Source organism: Dermacentor variabilis, chromosome 1 (genome assembly GCF_050947875.1).
Source record: "Dermacentor variabilis isolate Ectoservices chromosome 1, ASM5094787v1, whole genome shotgun sequence".
In the NCBI taxonomy this organism is placed as follows: Eukaryota; Metazoa; Arthropoda; class Arachnida; order Ixodida; family Ixodidae; genus Dermacentor; species Dermacentor variabilis.
The window spans coordinates 1252103-1268829 of record NC_134568.1 but is presented as its reverse complement, the minus strand read 5'-3'; the positions used below and the strand labels follow the sequence as shown (position 1 = coordinate 1268829).

Here is a 16727-nt window from a genome sequence, read left to right as displayed (position 1 = left end):
GATCAAAGATGTGCTTAGAGCTGGTTTCTCGGTGACTGTGGGCTCAGTATCGACTATATTCAGCGACAACCTAAGAATTTGATACAAGTTCTACCCGTACCGGTTGCGGTAGCCCTGCGACTATGGCACAGCCCTGCTAATCTCGAGGTCGCACATTTCTTCCTGGCTGCGGCAGCCACATTTAGATGGAGGCAAAATGTAAAAGCACCTGTGTACTTGTATTCAGATGCACATTAAGGGACACCATGTCGTCAAAATTATTCTGAAGTCTCCACTGTGTTGTGCCTTATAAACTGATGTTGGTTATGGCGTGTAATATAGAATGATATATTTTAAAGCTCCATCTACAAAGTAGCATTTCATCTGCCCTCTGTCTCTGCTTTCGAAAGCGTAGTTTCCAAAGAAAGTCGATTTTCAAAGAGGCTTGTCTCTGCCAGAACGTCGCAGAGACAAGCGACAAGAATATGGGCTGGCGCATCTATGAATACTCTGAATTTGGTTTAGCGCAAGGACGTGTCCAGCTCGAAGAGAATTTGTACAGGTGCCTCGGCAACAAGGTTATCAGCGTCGATGGCTCGGACAAAGGAAGCTTTGGAAATAGAAATACTCCACCTCTCTCCTTGGATTGGACATTGCTGTAATGGGTACTGAATTAGGTTGTCGTTGACCAGTGTCATCAATTTGGGAGAAACCAGCTAATTTAGCGAGTTTTTAGCCACCTTAAAGACAATTTTGCTTTTTTGGAGTCTTCGCAACTTCTTTTAGCGAAAGTTTATTCCTTTCCGACTAAAAGAGGGTGTGCCAAGACAAAAGACAAGAGCCTGACAAGGTCCTTGTCATCCGTAAAACAGTTGGCATTGTACGCAAGCACTTCACAATTTTACAATGAATTTTACAGACATGGCAAACGGGATGATGCAGCAAGTCAACATGCACAAAATTAACACAAGAAAAAGAAGAAAACTAGAATGCATGCATAGGTTATCGCACGGGAGATACAAACTAAAAATACATTTTTTTTCACAGATATAAAAAATGTCAGCTACAAAACGCAACAATATTTCAAAGCTGACACATGTGCGTAAGAGAAAATCATCGCAAAAGTAGCAAAGTAAGTGTGTTGTATATCGATTAAATAAATAACTCATTCCGTTCGTTCAATTACATGCTTTTTAATGGTGAATTCAAAAGATTTTTGAGAAAGGTAATATTCAGTTTCAAAAGGAAATTCACTTATTACTTGGGGAACCTGGTAGATTAGCGTTTGCTTGCCGTAATTAGCGTGCATTATTGGTACAAGTATGTTTTGTGCAGGAAGCATATTGGTTGCTGGAATTATCGGGACAAGTAAGTCACAATTGATGACGATGGATGCATTTAAGTAGACAAACCGTAGACTTGTTTTGCTTTAAGGATGCCATGTTTCTGAATCAGCACTGATGTGGGTAAATCTGGATGCCTGCCATAATACTCCTCTATAGCATGCAAAGCGCATTTTCGAGTTGAAATGAGTTTTAGGTAATTACTGGCCTTAGTGATGTACTATATAGCAAGTAAATTACCCTGGTAAGACATCTCAAGGAATTTAAGTCCAATGTGTAGCCATTGTTTGAACCCTAAAGGGGCACACACACCTTTATTTGGCTACATCTAAAGCACATACTGAAGCGCTTATTAGCGAGCCATTTGGGTACATCAGAGCTGCTTTGCTAGGCAAAGTACAGTCTTGAGGTTCAGTCTTGTTTTAGAATAGTGGGGGGATGTTTTCTTTTTCTGACATTATGATCGCTGACTTGCCACTGCATGAAGTAATTTAAGGCTATATTTTAAAAGGGTACTGACAATATTTTCGAATCTTCTCTGTCTCTTTTTTTTATTTAGATGAAGGTGCGGTATTTCCAAACCCCTGAAAAAAAAAAAAGGAAAAATGGCAATGTGAAAGCACGACACTGCGACGCTTTAACGCTCGCGCTGGCTCTAGGTCTTCTGCTGTGCTGCTACATCAGCCCTCACGAGAAGCAGCATACGAAGCGACCGAACAAGCCAGAGTGAGTGTCAGGGTCACAATGTCCTGCTCCCACTTGACCACATACTGTGTCAGGATGTCACAACACAGTATGTATCCTCCTGGGAAACTAAACCGAAACTGACAATAGAAAAGCTACATTAAGTAATTTATGGAGCTCTGAGACTACAGTCACTATTTTTTCTAGAGTTTGGAGGTCTGGTACCTTCATATAAAGCAAAAGAAATGAAAAATCAAAAACATCACGTCAGCACAACTTTAAAGTATACTAAGGAACACACCTAAGAACAATAGAAAGACCAGATTAATTCCAGATCGTCAACTCCACCATCACAATCAACAAGATTTCTTATGCGACAACATCGACCGGTTCGGAGCTTGTTGCCCTCCGAAGTACCATTGATTATATTAACCAACCGGCTAATCGGTGGGCGATATTCTGAGACTTGAAGGCTGCCTTACAATGTCTTCTGTCAGCTCTTCGCCACGGGTCCCGTGAACAACTCATGTTGGAGATACGAGAAATGCACCACCATATGATCGCAAAAGGACACGACGTCGTGTTTCAGCGGCTGCCGGGCCATTGTGGTATCTCCGGCAACGACCTCACTGACGAAGCTGCTAGGAAAGCACACAAAGGAGCAACCCTTGTTTCTGTACCTTTATCGCAGAATAACGCAGCCCAACACTTAAGTAAGCTAGCGCACCGTATGATATTAGAGAAGTGGCACACACCTGAATTCACCTAATATCGATTGCATTTCCTCTACCCATCTATGCAACTGCGGCTGTTATCTGGACTTCCACGAAATTAGGAAACAAGGCTGTGCCGCTTACGCTTGAGTGTCGCATTCACCAATGCATATACAAGTGATTGGAATGGCCGATAGTGGTGAGTGCAATGCCTGTGGTGTCGAGGACACTATAGAACATCTAGTACTGTGCTACTGCACATCTTTTGAGAATGAAAGACATGACCTCTGCACAGCTCTAAATAAGTTAGAAAACCGTTCACCTTGAACAGGACCTTGGGAATATGGCCTCCAATATCGCAGCTACGAAAGGCCACAAAGAAACTGCTGCAATATTTGAAAGCTACCGGAGTGAGTCACCGTCTGTGATCCAGACTGAGTGACCAATCGATATCCCCAGTGGAATTTTTTTGTTTAACCTTTCCCCACCCCTTTTCCCTTTCCCCAGTGTAGGGTAGACAACTGGGCTCAGTCCTGGTTAACCTCCCTACCTTTCATTTAACATTTACTCTCTCTCTCTCTCACAGATTAATGAAATTCCAGGCAAGTCACAAGTGTCCCTTGGCGATATTTTGCTAAAAATGCTGTTTTGGGCCAGAGCGTGGAGACTGCTCAAAAGATGCTACGAACACCATAATTGGTTATAGGGGCATGTTTGGCCTTCTTTATTTCCATGCTTAGACAATGACACAAAGTGCCAATGACTTACAATTCAACTGCTACAACAAGGAAGCACAGCCAGCCAGCCAGTGCTACGACCATGTGATTGAGTTTAGTTCAAGTCTCAAAACTGCACACTAGGATACAAGAGATGTGTAATGGAAGGCTCTCAATTTATTTTGAATTGTATGTAGGCTCTTTGACGTGCACTTGAATTTGCTCAATTTATTTTACTGTGTTCCTTAGCAAGGGACCCCTTCCTTTATATATGAGGTATTGGGTTTCTAGCCGTTTCTATGGGCCGATGCTGAAGATAGTGCAGTCTAAATATGTGTGCCAATATTAAGGTAGTGCTGTCTATAAACTTAAGCGGACCAATGCTCCTACTCCCCTCAGGCCAAAGAAGGACGCAAAGGAGCACTGCACGCAGGTAGTCCGCTCCACTCTCGCACCCAATTTGCTCAGGAAGAGTGTCAGCGACTTGAAATAAAAGTTGAATTGTCTTCCATTTTTGTTTGCATTACACACCTTTCCAAATGCAGCTGTCATGATACGGAATCAAAACTACGAGGTCATGCATAGTATCGGAAGGCTATAGCTGCTAAGCGACCATATCATGTTGATCTGGTCATTCCTCAGGGTTCCTACAGAACATTTAACTAATAATTCAAGGACAAGTGAAGAATTTCAAGGACGCCAAAGGCAATAATTCAAGGAGGGAGGAAGCAAACTTAATTTGTGCACAAACATTTAAAAATTGAGATTTTCTTAGCTGAGATTTCTTGCAGCTAAGCAACTGCCTAGTTAGGCATGCTTCAAGCTCTTCAGGTCATTTTAAGTTGACTTTCTCTGTGCAATGATGTCACTTGCCTTCTGGTATGATGGTTAGTAGTGTTCCACTCCAGCCAAAGATACTCATGATAAAACCAAATGCCTGAAACTTCCTTTTTGCTAGGCATTCCTCGGGCTTGAAAATGGAGCTATGATGGCTGCAAAACGATGGCACGGTCTGGTTGCATCATCTGGCTTTGTCTGGATCCACAATGATTTCACCAGGCCTGTGCCTGGTGGCTGTGGATACACCACATTGCAATCGTTTAACGGCACTCAGGACAAAATACTAGAATTTTTTCCCCGTAGATAGCGTCCACGGGGTAGCCTCTGTGTAGAGTGTTACTTTAAAACTGCCTCTATTTTTTCTTATCTTTCTAACTCCGTAAGTGTAGGCTAGACAATTGGTCATCTTGATTTCCCTCCCTACCTTGCCTCTGTTTTTCTTTCGCTTTGTCCTACTTTGAATGTTCAAAAATTGCCCCTCACCCTAGTATTCAAGGAAGTCAAGAATTTTATTTTCTAGGAGCTTGAAGGGCCCTTTGTCTCTTTTTTCAGGATATTAAAGTATAATAAACCCGATTCCCACCACTAGATCAACAGTTAGAAGCAGCTGTACATTTTACATGTTTCTTTAATATATGCAGCTTAGGTTTCAGAAGTTCGTAGAGTGAAGTACAGTGAATAATTATGTTTCTTTTTCTTTTTTACCCATGTGATAAGGGATAAGATAACTGACAGGGGTGACACATGGGGCACTTAATACCTTATCAAGCCCAACAGTCAATTTCTTTACTGCAACTGGCATTGTTGGCACCGTTGCAGGGTACGGAAAGGAGTCAATCACAGCTGAAAAATTTCATCGCAATCGGTTTCTGTTGCAATCGAGCTTGGCCGCAATTAAATTTCCTGACTGCAACTGGTCGTAGTCGAGAAATTGTATACTGATCGGGCTCAATCACGCTCGAATGTGCCTGTGCAACACATGGATAACAAAAATCATGTCGAACTCCAATAACAAAGTTATTTTAAGGCCGTTCTTCAACCAGCACTGTCAAGCCTTAGTCAGTACCAGAATGTTGTCCTGTCTGGTCCGGCAGATAATTACCTTGTGGCGGATGCTGGCATAGTAGCGCAGGTGCCGTTGACGTAACAGTATAGCCTTCGAGCGATGGGAAAGGACTAGGCTTGTGGAGTGGCGGTCTAAAGGGGGGCTTCCATGCTGGAGCCTTGAAAAGATGCTTGTGGTTGTTGAATCGCTTGATAGTGCACCCGAATACTGCAGCCATGGGGGAGAAAAAGGGAACAGCAATAAACAGGCACTTTGAGAGAAAAAGTTGTATGTATTAGTTATTTCTTCTTCATGTGGGGATAGAGTACTTCTGTGGGTATAATGTACCTACATACCTAAAAGTGTCATTTAGGACATACACCATCTGTCTCAGTTGCCAGTTTCTGATCGCAGAAAAGGTCGTAGTAACTTAAATGCCAACTGCAAAGAAATTTCACTCCCGCTAAATCTGTTACGACGAGTAGTGCATACCACTGAACCAATCTTGGAAAAGCCTCAGAGGTGGTAAATGTATAGTTTCTTTTGTAAGCAGCCTTGAAACAGCACCTAAGCAGACAATGCGTGCACATGGTGGTGTCGCTATGGTGTAGATCCCACCACGTCCAAGATTGCTACGCGTGCCACGGGTGCCAGGCACTCATGCTGGCTCACGTGACAACAGCCGGGGACCCACAGTGACCAATGAGAGCATGCGGTAGTTCGAATGTCTGCTATGGCAAAAGGGCTTGTCGTGGCACTTCACGGCAGCCACACTATCTACACTACACAGCGATGTGGCCTCCGAGATTGCACAGGTGCACCATTGCCATCTCGGAGGTCATGCCTAGGAGCTGCACTTAAGTCACGCATCACTTTCAGTGAGCGGTAATTGCAGCATTTATTTCAGTTTCAGTAACAAAATTGCTTTTTTTTGTGAGCTTCTCGCGATGTTGCCGCCCATACTTTAAAAGTTGGATTTTGGATGAAGGCTTTTCTATTTCGACAGAAGCTTAAACTAGGCTCTTTATGTGGTGCAGAATTTTGTTGCAGTTGGCCATTAAGGGTATAACGCCAAAAAGGCAACTTTGCAGCAAGTTGAAGACTCCTTTACCAAAACAAAAAAAAGTGTCACAAAAGTTGATATGTGAAGATGATCATATTTTTCCTTCTATGACATTTTGGAATTTTGCAGCTAGAATTTGTTCTTTGTGGACCAACTGACAATTAGCAATGTTACTTGGAGGTATTAAGGTGATTATCTCTTTCAGTGTTGGGTTTATTGTAGGTGCCGCAACCCCAGCTTCACTGAAAGCAATGAAACATAATACCCAACCACCAAATTACCGATCGAAAAAAGTCATAGGAAAGCTAATCTAAGAAAAATATACTCCCTCAAAAATCTTGTACTGTGAAAGTGGAAATCGAAAAGGGAGAAACATCTGCTGAAACCTATGCATAAGCACACAACTTTGCACTAGAGACTCTAAAGCGACTCTTAAGTGAAAGAAACGGTGAGGTTCCTGTGCAGAAATTGTGGAAGAACAGTTACCTAGTGTTCACAAATAGACATGCAGTGCAAATGAATATAGTGGTTTTCAGATTCACCTCGGTGCTCAGCATTCTTGCCTATTTAATGAAAACTTTCAGGCATGCATGGGGCTTGAAAGATTAGGAAACTGGATGCAGACACCATTGACAAAGCTGTGCAATACAATGCATGCAATAGATATCCTAAGCTGCAAGCCCACAAAAAAGTACACATCCCTTTTTGACATGACACAAGGCTTGTTTCAATAATGGTTTTAGACTTTTCCACTAGACTTAACCAGACAGCAGGGATGTGGTTGTACAGGGCTCAGCAATTCAAATGCAATTCTTGAAGCGCATGGCTGCTGGAGCTTTTTATGCCTGCAGTGGGTGCTGAGGACACCGTGCCACATGCTGATTGATTGTGGCATATGATGAAAGCGAGATCCTTTGTGAGGCATTGTAACTTTATTTGACCTCGTATTATCCCGCAGCCCTCACCTTTGGCGCTAAAAGCACCAGCCGCCATGCAGTCCAATTATCGCGTTTCAATTGCTGAGCACAGTACATGCAGAGGCTGCAGCTGATTCTTCAGTATATGTAAAATTGCGCCAAGAAGATTGCGCATCGTGTGAAATTGGTATCAGTAATTGATTTGGTGCACTGAAGCTGAAGACCTGTCTATCTAAAAAAAAGCTAGTTGCACTTGGAGGTCAACATAGAATGGAAAAATGTGATGAAAAGTGTTGCCAGGGCAGTAGAGCCTGTAAATGCATTGTCTCAATCGGGATGTCTGGACAGTGGAAACTGTTTTAGATGTGTGTGGAGACAACTGAAATTGCATGCCATGGAGCTACTCTTGCCATCGGCATGAAATGCATCAGGAAAACTGACCAACAATGTACTAAATTAAAATTTAATTACGGAGTTTCACATGCTAAAACCAAGAACTGATTATGAGGCATGCTGCAGTGGGGGACTCCGGAAATTTGGACAACCTGGGGTTCTTTAACATGCACCTAAATCTAAGTACGCAGGTGGTTTCGCATTTCGTCCCCATGGAAATGCGGCTGTCGTGGCCAGGAGACTGACGATGCACTAAGCACCAAGAGCAGTAAATTGGTCATCTGCACAACCGCTTACAATGCGCACTTCCAGCAAGAAATTATAATGCATGTTTGTTCGTGCTTGATAGGCAGAAGAAACATATGAAGTAAATGAAGAACACAGTCAACATGGCAATGAAAGGGGCCAGTTGTTTCTTTGCTGTGGAGAATCACGCAGAGCTCAAAGTCGTTGCGGTGATCAGGGCTGAGCTAAGATACTTTGCAATTGTATGATATGATACAAGATACTCGGGCAACAAGTATTTGAGATACATGTACAAGATACTACCACAATTGTATCCCATATGATACTTTCCATTGGTACCTTAAGATACTTAGATACATTCAGAAATTTCTTATTATAGATTGATATAATGTTGCAGCAAATGTGTATGCACAAAAATGTTTGCTTGGAAATTTCTGAACTCCGACAAACCTTGTTGCATTAGAATGAAATGTATGTTAGTATCTCTACATTTGTGTTTATTGCTCAAAGTTTAATATTTTCATTCCAAAACAATCTACGATTTATTGTGGTTACTTTAGCTGCTTAGCATCAAACCTGTTTATGCGCTGCGCTGTCAGATTTTCGCTCATCACTTTTGCAGTTGATAGGAGTCACTACTCTGCTTGCTGACCACCTAGCGGGTTGCCATCTAATTGCAAGAACATTAATAAGAACCCTCTGCACTATATCCAAATAATGCTATCGAGGTTTATCTTGTCCGTAAACGTATTGCCGTTTACACATGTAACATAGTCCAAAAAGTAGCTTTGGCACTTGCGAGCAACAATCACGTACAAAAAATAGCCGCCTTATACACATGTCTCCTGGAAGCAGCACCATCCACATTTTGGTTCACAACAGTCAAACTTACATCCATGAGATCCTTCAAATCGCCGATGTGTGAAAGCCACTTGACGCAAGGCAACCCCATTCTTGCATTCTTCATAACAAAGCACCCCGCAAGAGAAACTTCATAACTACACTACAGCAGCATCAATATTTGTGCAAAAGAAGCTGCACGCATTGACATACATAGTACAGTATGGTGGCTATGAACAAGTGCCATGGCACTGATGCAACTAAAAACAAGAAATCAAGAAAACAAAAGGTCGGCTACTTGCAGACGTTCCCACGCTTGTTTTTGTCGAGATGAGAGTGCCACCATGCGACTCTGCTCTACCAATATGGACGTGCAAACATAGTCGCCTGCCCTCGATAGACTGCTCTGGTGGAAACGTAAATGAATTTCACTGCCTTTAGTTTTGTGGTAATTTAGTGGTAACTGTATCAGGGGACGTATTCTGCGATAATCCACTTTGGCGACACTATCGCCTTGACCACGCCTTGTCCATCAGGCATGCCGCGATTGGCTGCTTGAGCAAAATAGGATGAGCTGATTGGCTGGTGGAACACTATGTCACCCGACTTTGCTCAACCAGCCATTTAGCACAGGCCTGAAGATGATACTGTCACCGAAAGTGATCATCACAGAATGCGTCCCCAGCTTGAGAAGCGGAGTTCAGGCAACGTTTATAGTTTCGCATGGTGATGTTGCAACAGTAATATCTTGTATCTTAAGAAACAGGGTACATTCGTTAACGTATCGGAAATACGATACTGATACAGGTCTTGCCAGACTTATCATGATACTGCCCAGCACTGCATGGCGGTGATAGAAAGCTGTGATATGGCTGCATAAAAAATAAAACAATGCGAGTTTAACAAGCAAGCAGTACTGCAAAGAAACAATGTGTTTCACATGATGGCAGCATTTTTGTGAACTCTAATGGGTGGTGATAGACACAGAAGTAGAGTGTCTGCAGATGTTTCTTTAAAGCAAAGCCTTCTTTGTCCCTTGTCCACACTTTGCGGGTGCTGGCTGTTGCTGTCTTGCCAACTACCCAACAACTTGGGTCACTGGGTATTTGCACGAATAAACAACTTAGTCCAATGGGTCTGCACAACTTGGCATGTGCCACCAGCCATGTTTCCAAATAGATACGCTTCCAAATAGACAACGTAGGTCACCGAGTGCGTGCCCGAACTGGCATACCGAAAATGAGGTAAAAAAGTGAGGAAGCCGGCAACAAAAGCAGGGTGTGGAGAAACAAGGGAACAAAATTAAAGCGTGCACCGAGCGAGGAGCGTTGAGCTGCCGAGCAGTGGAGTTCGCAACAAAAAAATTTTAATCAGCTACAATGAAACTGAAGTGGTCGGCACCACAAGCAGCCGAGTGCGAAGGAAGAAGTAAACTAAATGTGATTTGCACTTGCTTGGCTAATGCTACAGAGGAACTCGCGTCACCACCCACGAAACACAGAACCTCTTAAAAACTTCTTGAAACGGCTACAAACGGCTATAGACGTCTTGGTCTATGATAAGACTGAAAATAGAATTTCTTTTAAAAATAACCTCAGCACTTGGAATATGCTAGTGTATATTCTATCTGCGGCAAAACCCACTACTGGTGTCACTAGAGTCTGTTTTGGTAAACGCATTCAGAATGTCTAACTCAAGAACTTTTCTAGATCTTTTTGTCTAAAAGTGTATAAAATGCCAAACGACGTGTTAAATGTGCGGTTACCGTCGGCCGTCGGCGTTAGCGAATAAAAGACGCCACAGACAAATCGAACTCGTTGGAAGCAACATAAGTTAATTGGCTTTAATATTAAATAATTTCACACCAGAACTTCAACAATCAAAGGCGTGTTATTGTTTTCCATACGGGGCGCGCACACGACGCCTGGAAACCATTCTATGCTCGCGCAGCAGGTATTTACAGCAGCAGGAGCGAAACGCCGGTGTTGCACAGCGGTGTCACAGAGCCACCGCGCTGCGATCACTTCGGCGGCACAATCCAAATTTGTTGGACATCTTATTCTGTGCTGGAAACACTGGGAGGCAGGAAGTTTGAAAAAACGGCCATTGCCGCCCGCTATGTCTCGGTCGTGGGTTCGTTATCCAGGTGTGCGTCATTCTAAGCCGTTCTGTACATTTATACTGGATATTAACTGGAGTCATTTAGCTGTGCTGATGCTGTGTGCCGTGTGTTTTGCATCAGTGCTTCGTGACATCGGCTGTATTGCGTGTTTTCGCCGACGGCTTACTACCACAATGGCGGGATCTGCGTTCGCCGCCTTCGTGTCTCGGTGCGTCTTTGTACGTCGCACGTTCGGATAACACTTTTTCCGGTAAGTTAAATGCATTGCGCTTCGTTTTTCGTCAACAATGTGAATATATTTAGGTGTTACCCGCGACAATTCTTGATATATGGGCTCTTCTGCCCTACGAGTTTTCGTCATTACTTTTATACGAGGGTTCTGCTTGTGTTCAGCCGTTAAGCACTACCGCGCTCCACGACTTCCGCAACAACAGTCAGAACTTTGCCCTGCTTGTTAGCCTGTGGTTAACGTAGCACGAACCAACCGAAAGGAGTGCATTCGAAGACGACGCACTGGCTGTAATGCTGAACCAGACTGAACTCGCCCTATTTTGTGTCCTTTTGTTCTTACGTGTGCGCGCGTGTGTCAGTGACTATGCAGTTTGTAGCCTTCCCACTTTATAGCAAAACAAAAAATATAACTGCAGTGTTTACTTCATCTATAGAATTCCAAATTAAATCGTCTGCTGATGTACAAATTTCACCTGTGTTTTGTTCTAAATAAGCAGCAAAACCTTTAACCTAGTAGGTGCTTCCATCTGGGAGTGAAATCACGACAGCTTGGCATTTATTAATGAATGACTGTGACCGGGTCACCTTATTTGTAATTGCAAATTTGCCTTTCAACTGACTTGATGCTATCTTATTTTGTCCCTTTCACTCTATAGACGGCTGGACATCCTTCTTGTACCTTGGCACTAGCTGGATGACTGGACCTCATCATGATCAGTGTAAGCCGATGTACTGTACCCTCTCTGGTCCTCCCAGTGCTTTTTATATGGGTTAAGGCCAGGGAGCGCTTCGTGGTAAAATAGCTAATTGGTGTCTCACAAATGGCCATTTTTTTGCACTGGTCCATTATAAGCTGCCACTATTAAACCATTTCTCAGTGCCAGTGTACATACACAGTTCTACTAATAATTAGTTTCCCTAAGCCTTACAAAATTTACCTGTAGGTAGTCATTGCTATGTAAGAGCTCACAAATTAACTCTGCTGTGTCATAGAAGTATTCCATACATGAGTAAAAATTTTCTACAACAGTGTACATTACACCTTGCTTCGCTAATGCACAAATGTATTCAAGGCAGTATTTGATTAGTTTGGTATTCTAAATATTTTCTGTGTGATTTAGTTTCTTTACAGGAACTTACTGTACAGCATCAGCAAGCAGTCTAATTTAAGATTTATGTGTGCTGTAAAAGGTGTGCTTTGCCGCTAGAATTGATAAAACATGGGCCAAGGCTTCCATACAAGGACAAACTTCAATTTCGCTCTACCACCATCAGCACTTGCCTGGCGCTTGCAAAATGAATCACATCAAGTAGCTTGTGCCAGACTGTTTTTTAACCTTATTGTGAGGAGATCACAAAGTGATCTGTGGAGGTGCCTGGGTCTGAGATATAGATTGCGCTGCAACATATGTGCGTGTAGAACAGGCATGATGCATAGGGTTCCAGCAGTTTGCAGAGGTGCTTTTAAAATTTTGTCATAACTGCAATTTTACTTGTGCTGTTTTTTATCACCTATTTCAATAATATCATTGGAGGTGTTATCAGAATTTATCAATCTATTTGCCCTGGCCCATTAGCCTGCCACATTTGCCTTTTCACTAGGTGGGCAATTATTCTGCATGGACCATTACTTGAATACACCTTTTTGTGTGCAGTGGCTTCTCAGTTGCAAGTCAGCATAGATGCTCAGAATTACCTGAGGCTATAGATACACTGATGAATTTGCCACCTATACGAATCACTTTGCACTTTCTCACGCAAACAGCATGCTAACACTTCCAAGTCAGTGGGCAATGTTATTGTTTGATCACATCATGAGATATTTTCAACTTTGTATGACGCATCATCCAAGGTGTTGCGTCATTTGTGTGAGGTATTGCCCGAAGCCAATTAGGGTCACATGAAAATATATCAACAAAGTGATTGATCCAGCTAGGAGTGTTGTTTTGGAACACTACTTTATCACCAGTCCTCCTTTGCATGCTACCTGCTTACTCTGTGCTGTGTGATGTTTAAGTTTGAAAGAAAGGCAACAGCTAGGCAGTGCAAAATGCCAAACTTGCTTTTAGTTCAACAATATAAAACGCTATTTAACTTTTTAATTAAGTTAGTACATCATTTACCTGCAGAGTGAATTACTGTTTTAAACTGATTATATTTTGCAGGAAGCTTCTCAGACTTGTTTGACAGGTTGATAAGTGGCTTTTTAGCCACAAAACACCATACAATAAATTAAAGGCTGACTTTGACTCTGCTATGCAACTTAATGACTATATGCCAGGAACAAGGTCTCCGAGTTGTGGCGCTGGCTAACACTCCCAGCGTTCGACTAGGACACATAAATACCCAAGAAAGTGGATGGGAAAACGACGCCGCTGTAGCTCAATTGGTAGAGCATAGCACGCGAAATGCGAAGGTTGCGGGTTCGGTTCCCACCTGCGGCAAGGTGTTTTTTCATCCACTTTAATTTCCATTAATTTATCGTTTCTTTATTTAATCTATTAAGCACAAGTAATTTCCCCTATGTTGTCCTTGGTGTCAGTGTTTGTTGGCCTTTTATGATAGGAAATATACTAGTCATTTTAAACATCATCGCATACATACCTTAAGATACCTGTAATTTAAGAGAAATGAGTGCTTAAATTTATTTTTAATGTGAGCCAAACTTTTTACTTAGCACATATTGCTAATTGAAGTTCCAATTTCAACATTCCCATTTCTTCCCTTGCCCTTTTTTTCCTGTTCTGTGCAGGTATTGCTTTCCTATGTCTACAAGAACCGTCACGCGTGGCCTGTGAAAGCAAGCTTTTGTGGGCAGCCAGTTGCTCTCCTACGAAGGCTGGCCTACTCTGGCAGCGGCGGCAATCATCTTGAAGATTTATCCATGATCACCTTTGCTGCTATTTGTCACTCTTGTTAATTACACTTTCTGCATCTTTTCTAATTTATTAGGTAATAAAGTATGAGTATGTGACATGGTGTGAAGTTGATGCCTTGCTGCATTTTCGCTTGCAATCACCTTTTATGCATGAAAAGCTCATCATACAGTTTATGAAAAAAAAATAACAGCATATTATGATTTATCTTTCAGTTCTTCTAACATGCAACATACAAGGAATTCACTAATGTATGGTATGCTGAAGAACTCGCCATTATTTCCGCGTGATGCTGTGCAAGCATGTGGCGCTACCTTACAAGAGGCACCCAGAAAGTAAGTTACAATTTACTTTTAAATGAAGCATGGACATCAGAAACAATATATTTATATTGCTAGTTAGAGTGGTTCGCAGAGTGTTTTTCCAGATGTGTACTATCCTTTATTTCTTAACTCATTGCAGCACGGTGTTCTGTTTCGCATACTGGTGTAAGGCTATTGTGCCCCCTGTAGCTGAAACAAGGATGTAATTTTTGCCTGAACTGCAGCATCACTGACAAAATTTTTCTTTGCTAGAAACTATTTCAATTTGGTGGAGACCCAGCAGGGCGAAGTTTTGTCAATAATGACGTGTTTCACGCAGAGATTTATTTATTTATTTATTTATTTATCATACCCTCAGGGCCATTACGGCATTATAGAGGGGAGTGGTTACAAGCAAAACGGGTAAATTCAACAAACAGGAGTTACTAGAGCAGAAAATTATGTATATAAATATGTATAAACAAAACAATTTAACAAATGGCACCTAGATATACAATGTTAGCTAAGTCGTTTGTGAGTACAGGTTGAACAATATGAAAAAAGGTTCCTAGTTATACAGTGCTAGCTATGGCATTCTTGAATAATAGGTGATCTGCGATAGTGGCTATTGAGGCGGGGAGGTGATTCCACTCATTGGAAGTGCGTGGTACAAATGACTGAAAAAAAGCGTTGGATCTGCAAAATGAAATGCCGACCTTATGAATGTGGTCTAGTCTGGGCGATACATACGGAGACGGAGAAATAAGTTTGTTGCGTAGCAGCGGGTGATGAAATAATTTATGAAAAAGGCACAAACGGAACAATTTTCGACGTGATGACAAGGACGGTAGGTTAAGGCTAGATTTCATGGCACTGATACTCGCGGTTCTATTATAGTTAGAAAGAATGAAACGAGTTGAGTTATTCTGAACCATTTCCAGTGAGTGCATTAGGTTTACTTGACCTGGATCCCAGATTGAAGCCGCATACTCAAGTTTAGGTCGTATTAGAGTTTTATAGAGGATTAATTTTAAGGAAGAAGGTGCTTTGGAAAAGTTGCGTCGTAAGTAACCTAGCATTCTGTTAGCATTACTTATTATATGGGTGATGTGGTTATTCCAAGTAAGATCAGAGGTGATGTGAAGGCCAAGGTACTTGTAAGTTGTTACCAATTCTAATGGAGCGTTATTAAGGGAGTACACAGGTGGTTCACTGGTAGTTCGAGATACACGCATGAATTTACACTTGTTGACATTTAATTCCATTAACCATGAATTGCACCATGCAGAAACGGCGTTAAGGTCAGCTTGAAGCCTGGTAACATCCTCGTCGCGAGTTATTTCGGTGTAAATTACGCAGTCGTCAGCAAATAGGTGAATTTGAGATGAAACACAGGAAGGTAAGTCGTTAATATATATGAGAAATAGGAGGGGTCCAAGCACGGAGCCTTGTGGTACACCTGAATAAACAGGACTCAGATTAGATGTTACTTCGTTAGCTGAAACGAACTGTGAACGGTTAGTGAGGAAAACCTCCAGCCAGTACAGAATTTTAGGGTCAAGGTTTAGTTGCTGCAGTTTGTAGATTAATAAGCTGTGGCACACTTTATCGAACGCTTTTGCGAAGTCCAAAAAAATTAGATCTGCAACTGAAGAGTGGTCAAGCAATAGGTTTAGTTTATGCGTGAATGATACTAGTTGGGTGTCACATGAATATGTTTTGCGGAAGCCGTGTTGAAACTCAGAAAAAAAGGAGTTTTCTTCTAAGAAGTTGGCAATATGAGAAGACAGAACATGCTCGATAATTTTGCATGGTATACTGGTTAAGGAAATAGGCCGATAGTTCAGTGGGGAATGTTTAGTACCCGATTTGTAGAGTGGAATCACCTTCCCCACCTTCCAATCAGCAGGCAGTGAACCTTTGTCAAGTGATTGCTGGAAAATCTTTGCAAGAATAATGGAACAATATGTGCTAGTGTTTTTTAGAAACTTAGCATTAATTAAGTCACAGCCAGGAGCGGATGAGAGTTTCAATGAGGCGATTATTTTTTCTATGCCAACGGGTTCGATTATTAAAGGGTGCATTGCGGCGTAGTCGTAAGATAGTGTAGGTGGGCGTGTTACATGTTACATGGCGTGTTACATGTTACAAGATGTTCTTGTTTAGGTCAATAAGTGAACATTGGAATTATATCAGCATACAATACAGATATTGTTTTATTTGCAAAATAATTCTGACAGGTGGCATTCAATTGATTGGTCTAATTAAAAAGCACAAATTGACCAATGAGGCTGTACTACACTATTCCCATGGTTCACATCTGGAAAAACTACCTCTGCATCACTCTATCCGACAATATAAACTTTTTTTTTTCTGATGTCCATGCCTCGTTTAAAATAAATTGTAACTGTAGGCAA

General features: G+C 41.9%; 2 protein-coding genes across 3 annotated transcripts in view; one reads left to right on the top strand and one right to left on the bottom strand.

The window, feature by feature from the left end:
- LOC142575029 (uncharacterized) overlaps positions 1-16727 on the top strand; it is a 129356-nt gene that overhangs the window by 59078 nt on the left and 53551 nt on the right. The window lies entirely within an intron of this gene.
- Positions 1-16727, bottom strand: part of LOC142575020 (uncharacterized) — a 30072-nt gene that overhangs the window by 12436 nt on the left and 909 nt on the right. Inside the window, exons 2-3 of one of the 2 annotated variants that reach the window (XR_012826547.1) lie at positions 5378-5548; positions 4309-4509 (exon numbers count right to left, since the gene is read on the bottom strand). Coding sequence is in view for 1 of the 2 variants with exons in the window: in XM_075683995.1 (XP_075540110.1) it covers positions 5378-5548 (171 nt within the window). In the remaining variant the exon portion in view is untranslated. The remainder of the gene's footprint in view (positions 1-4308; positions 4510-5377; positions 5549-16727) is intronic. The other variant, XM_075683995.1, reaches the window with a different exon arrangement.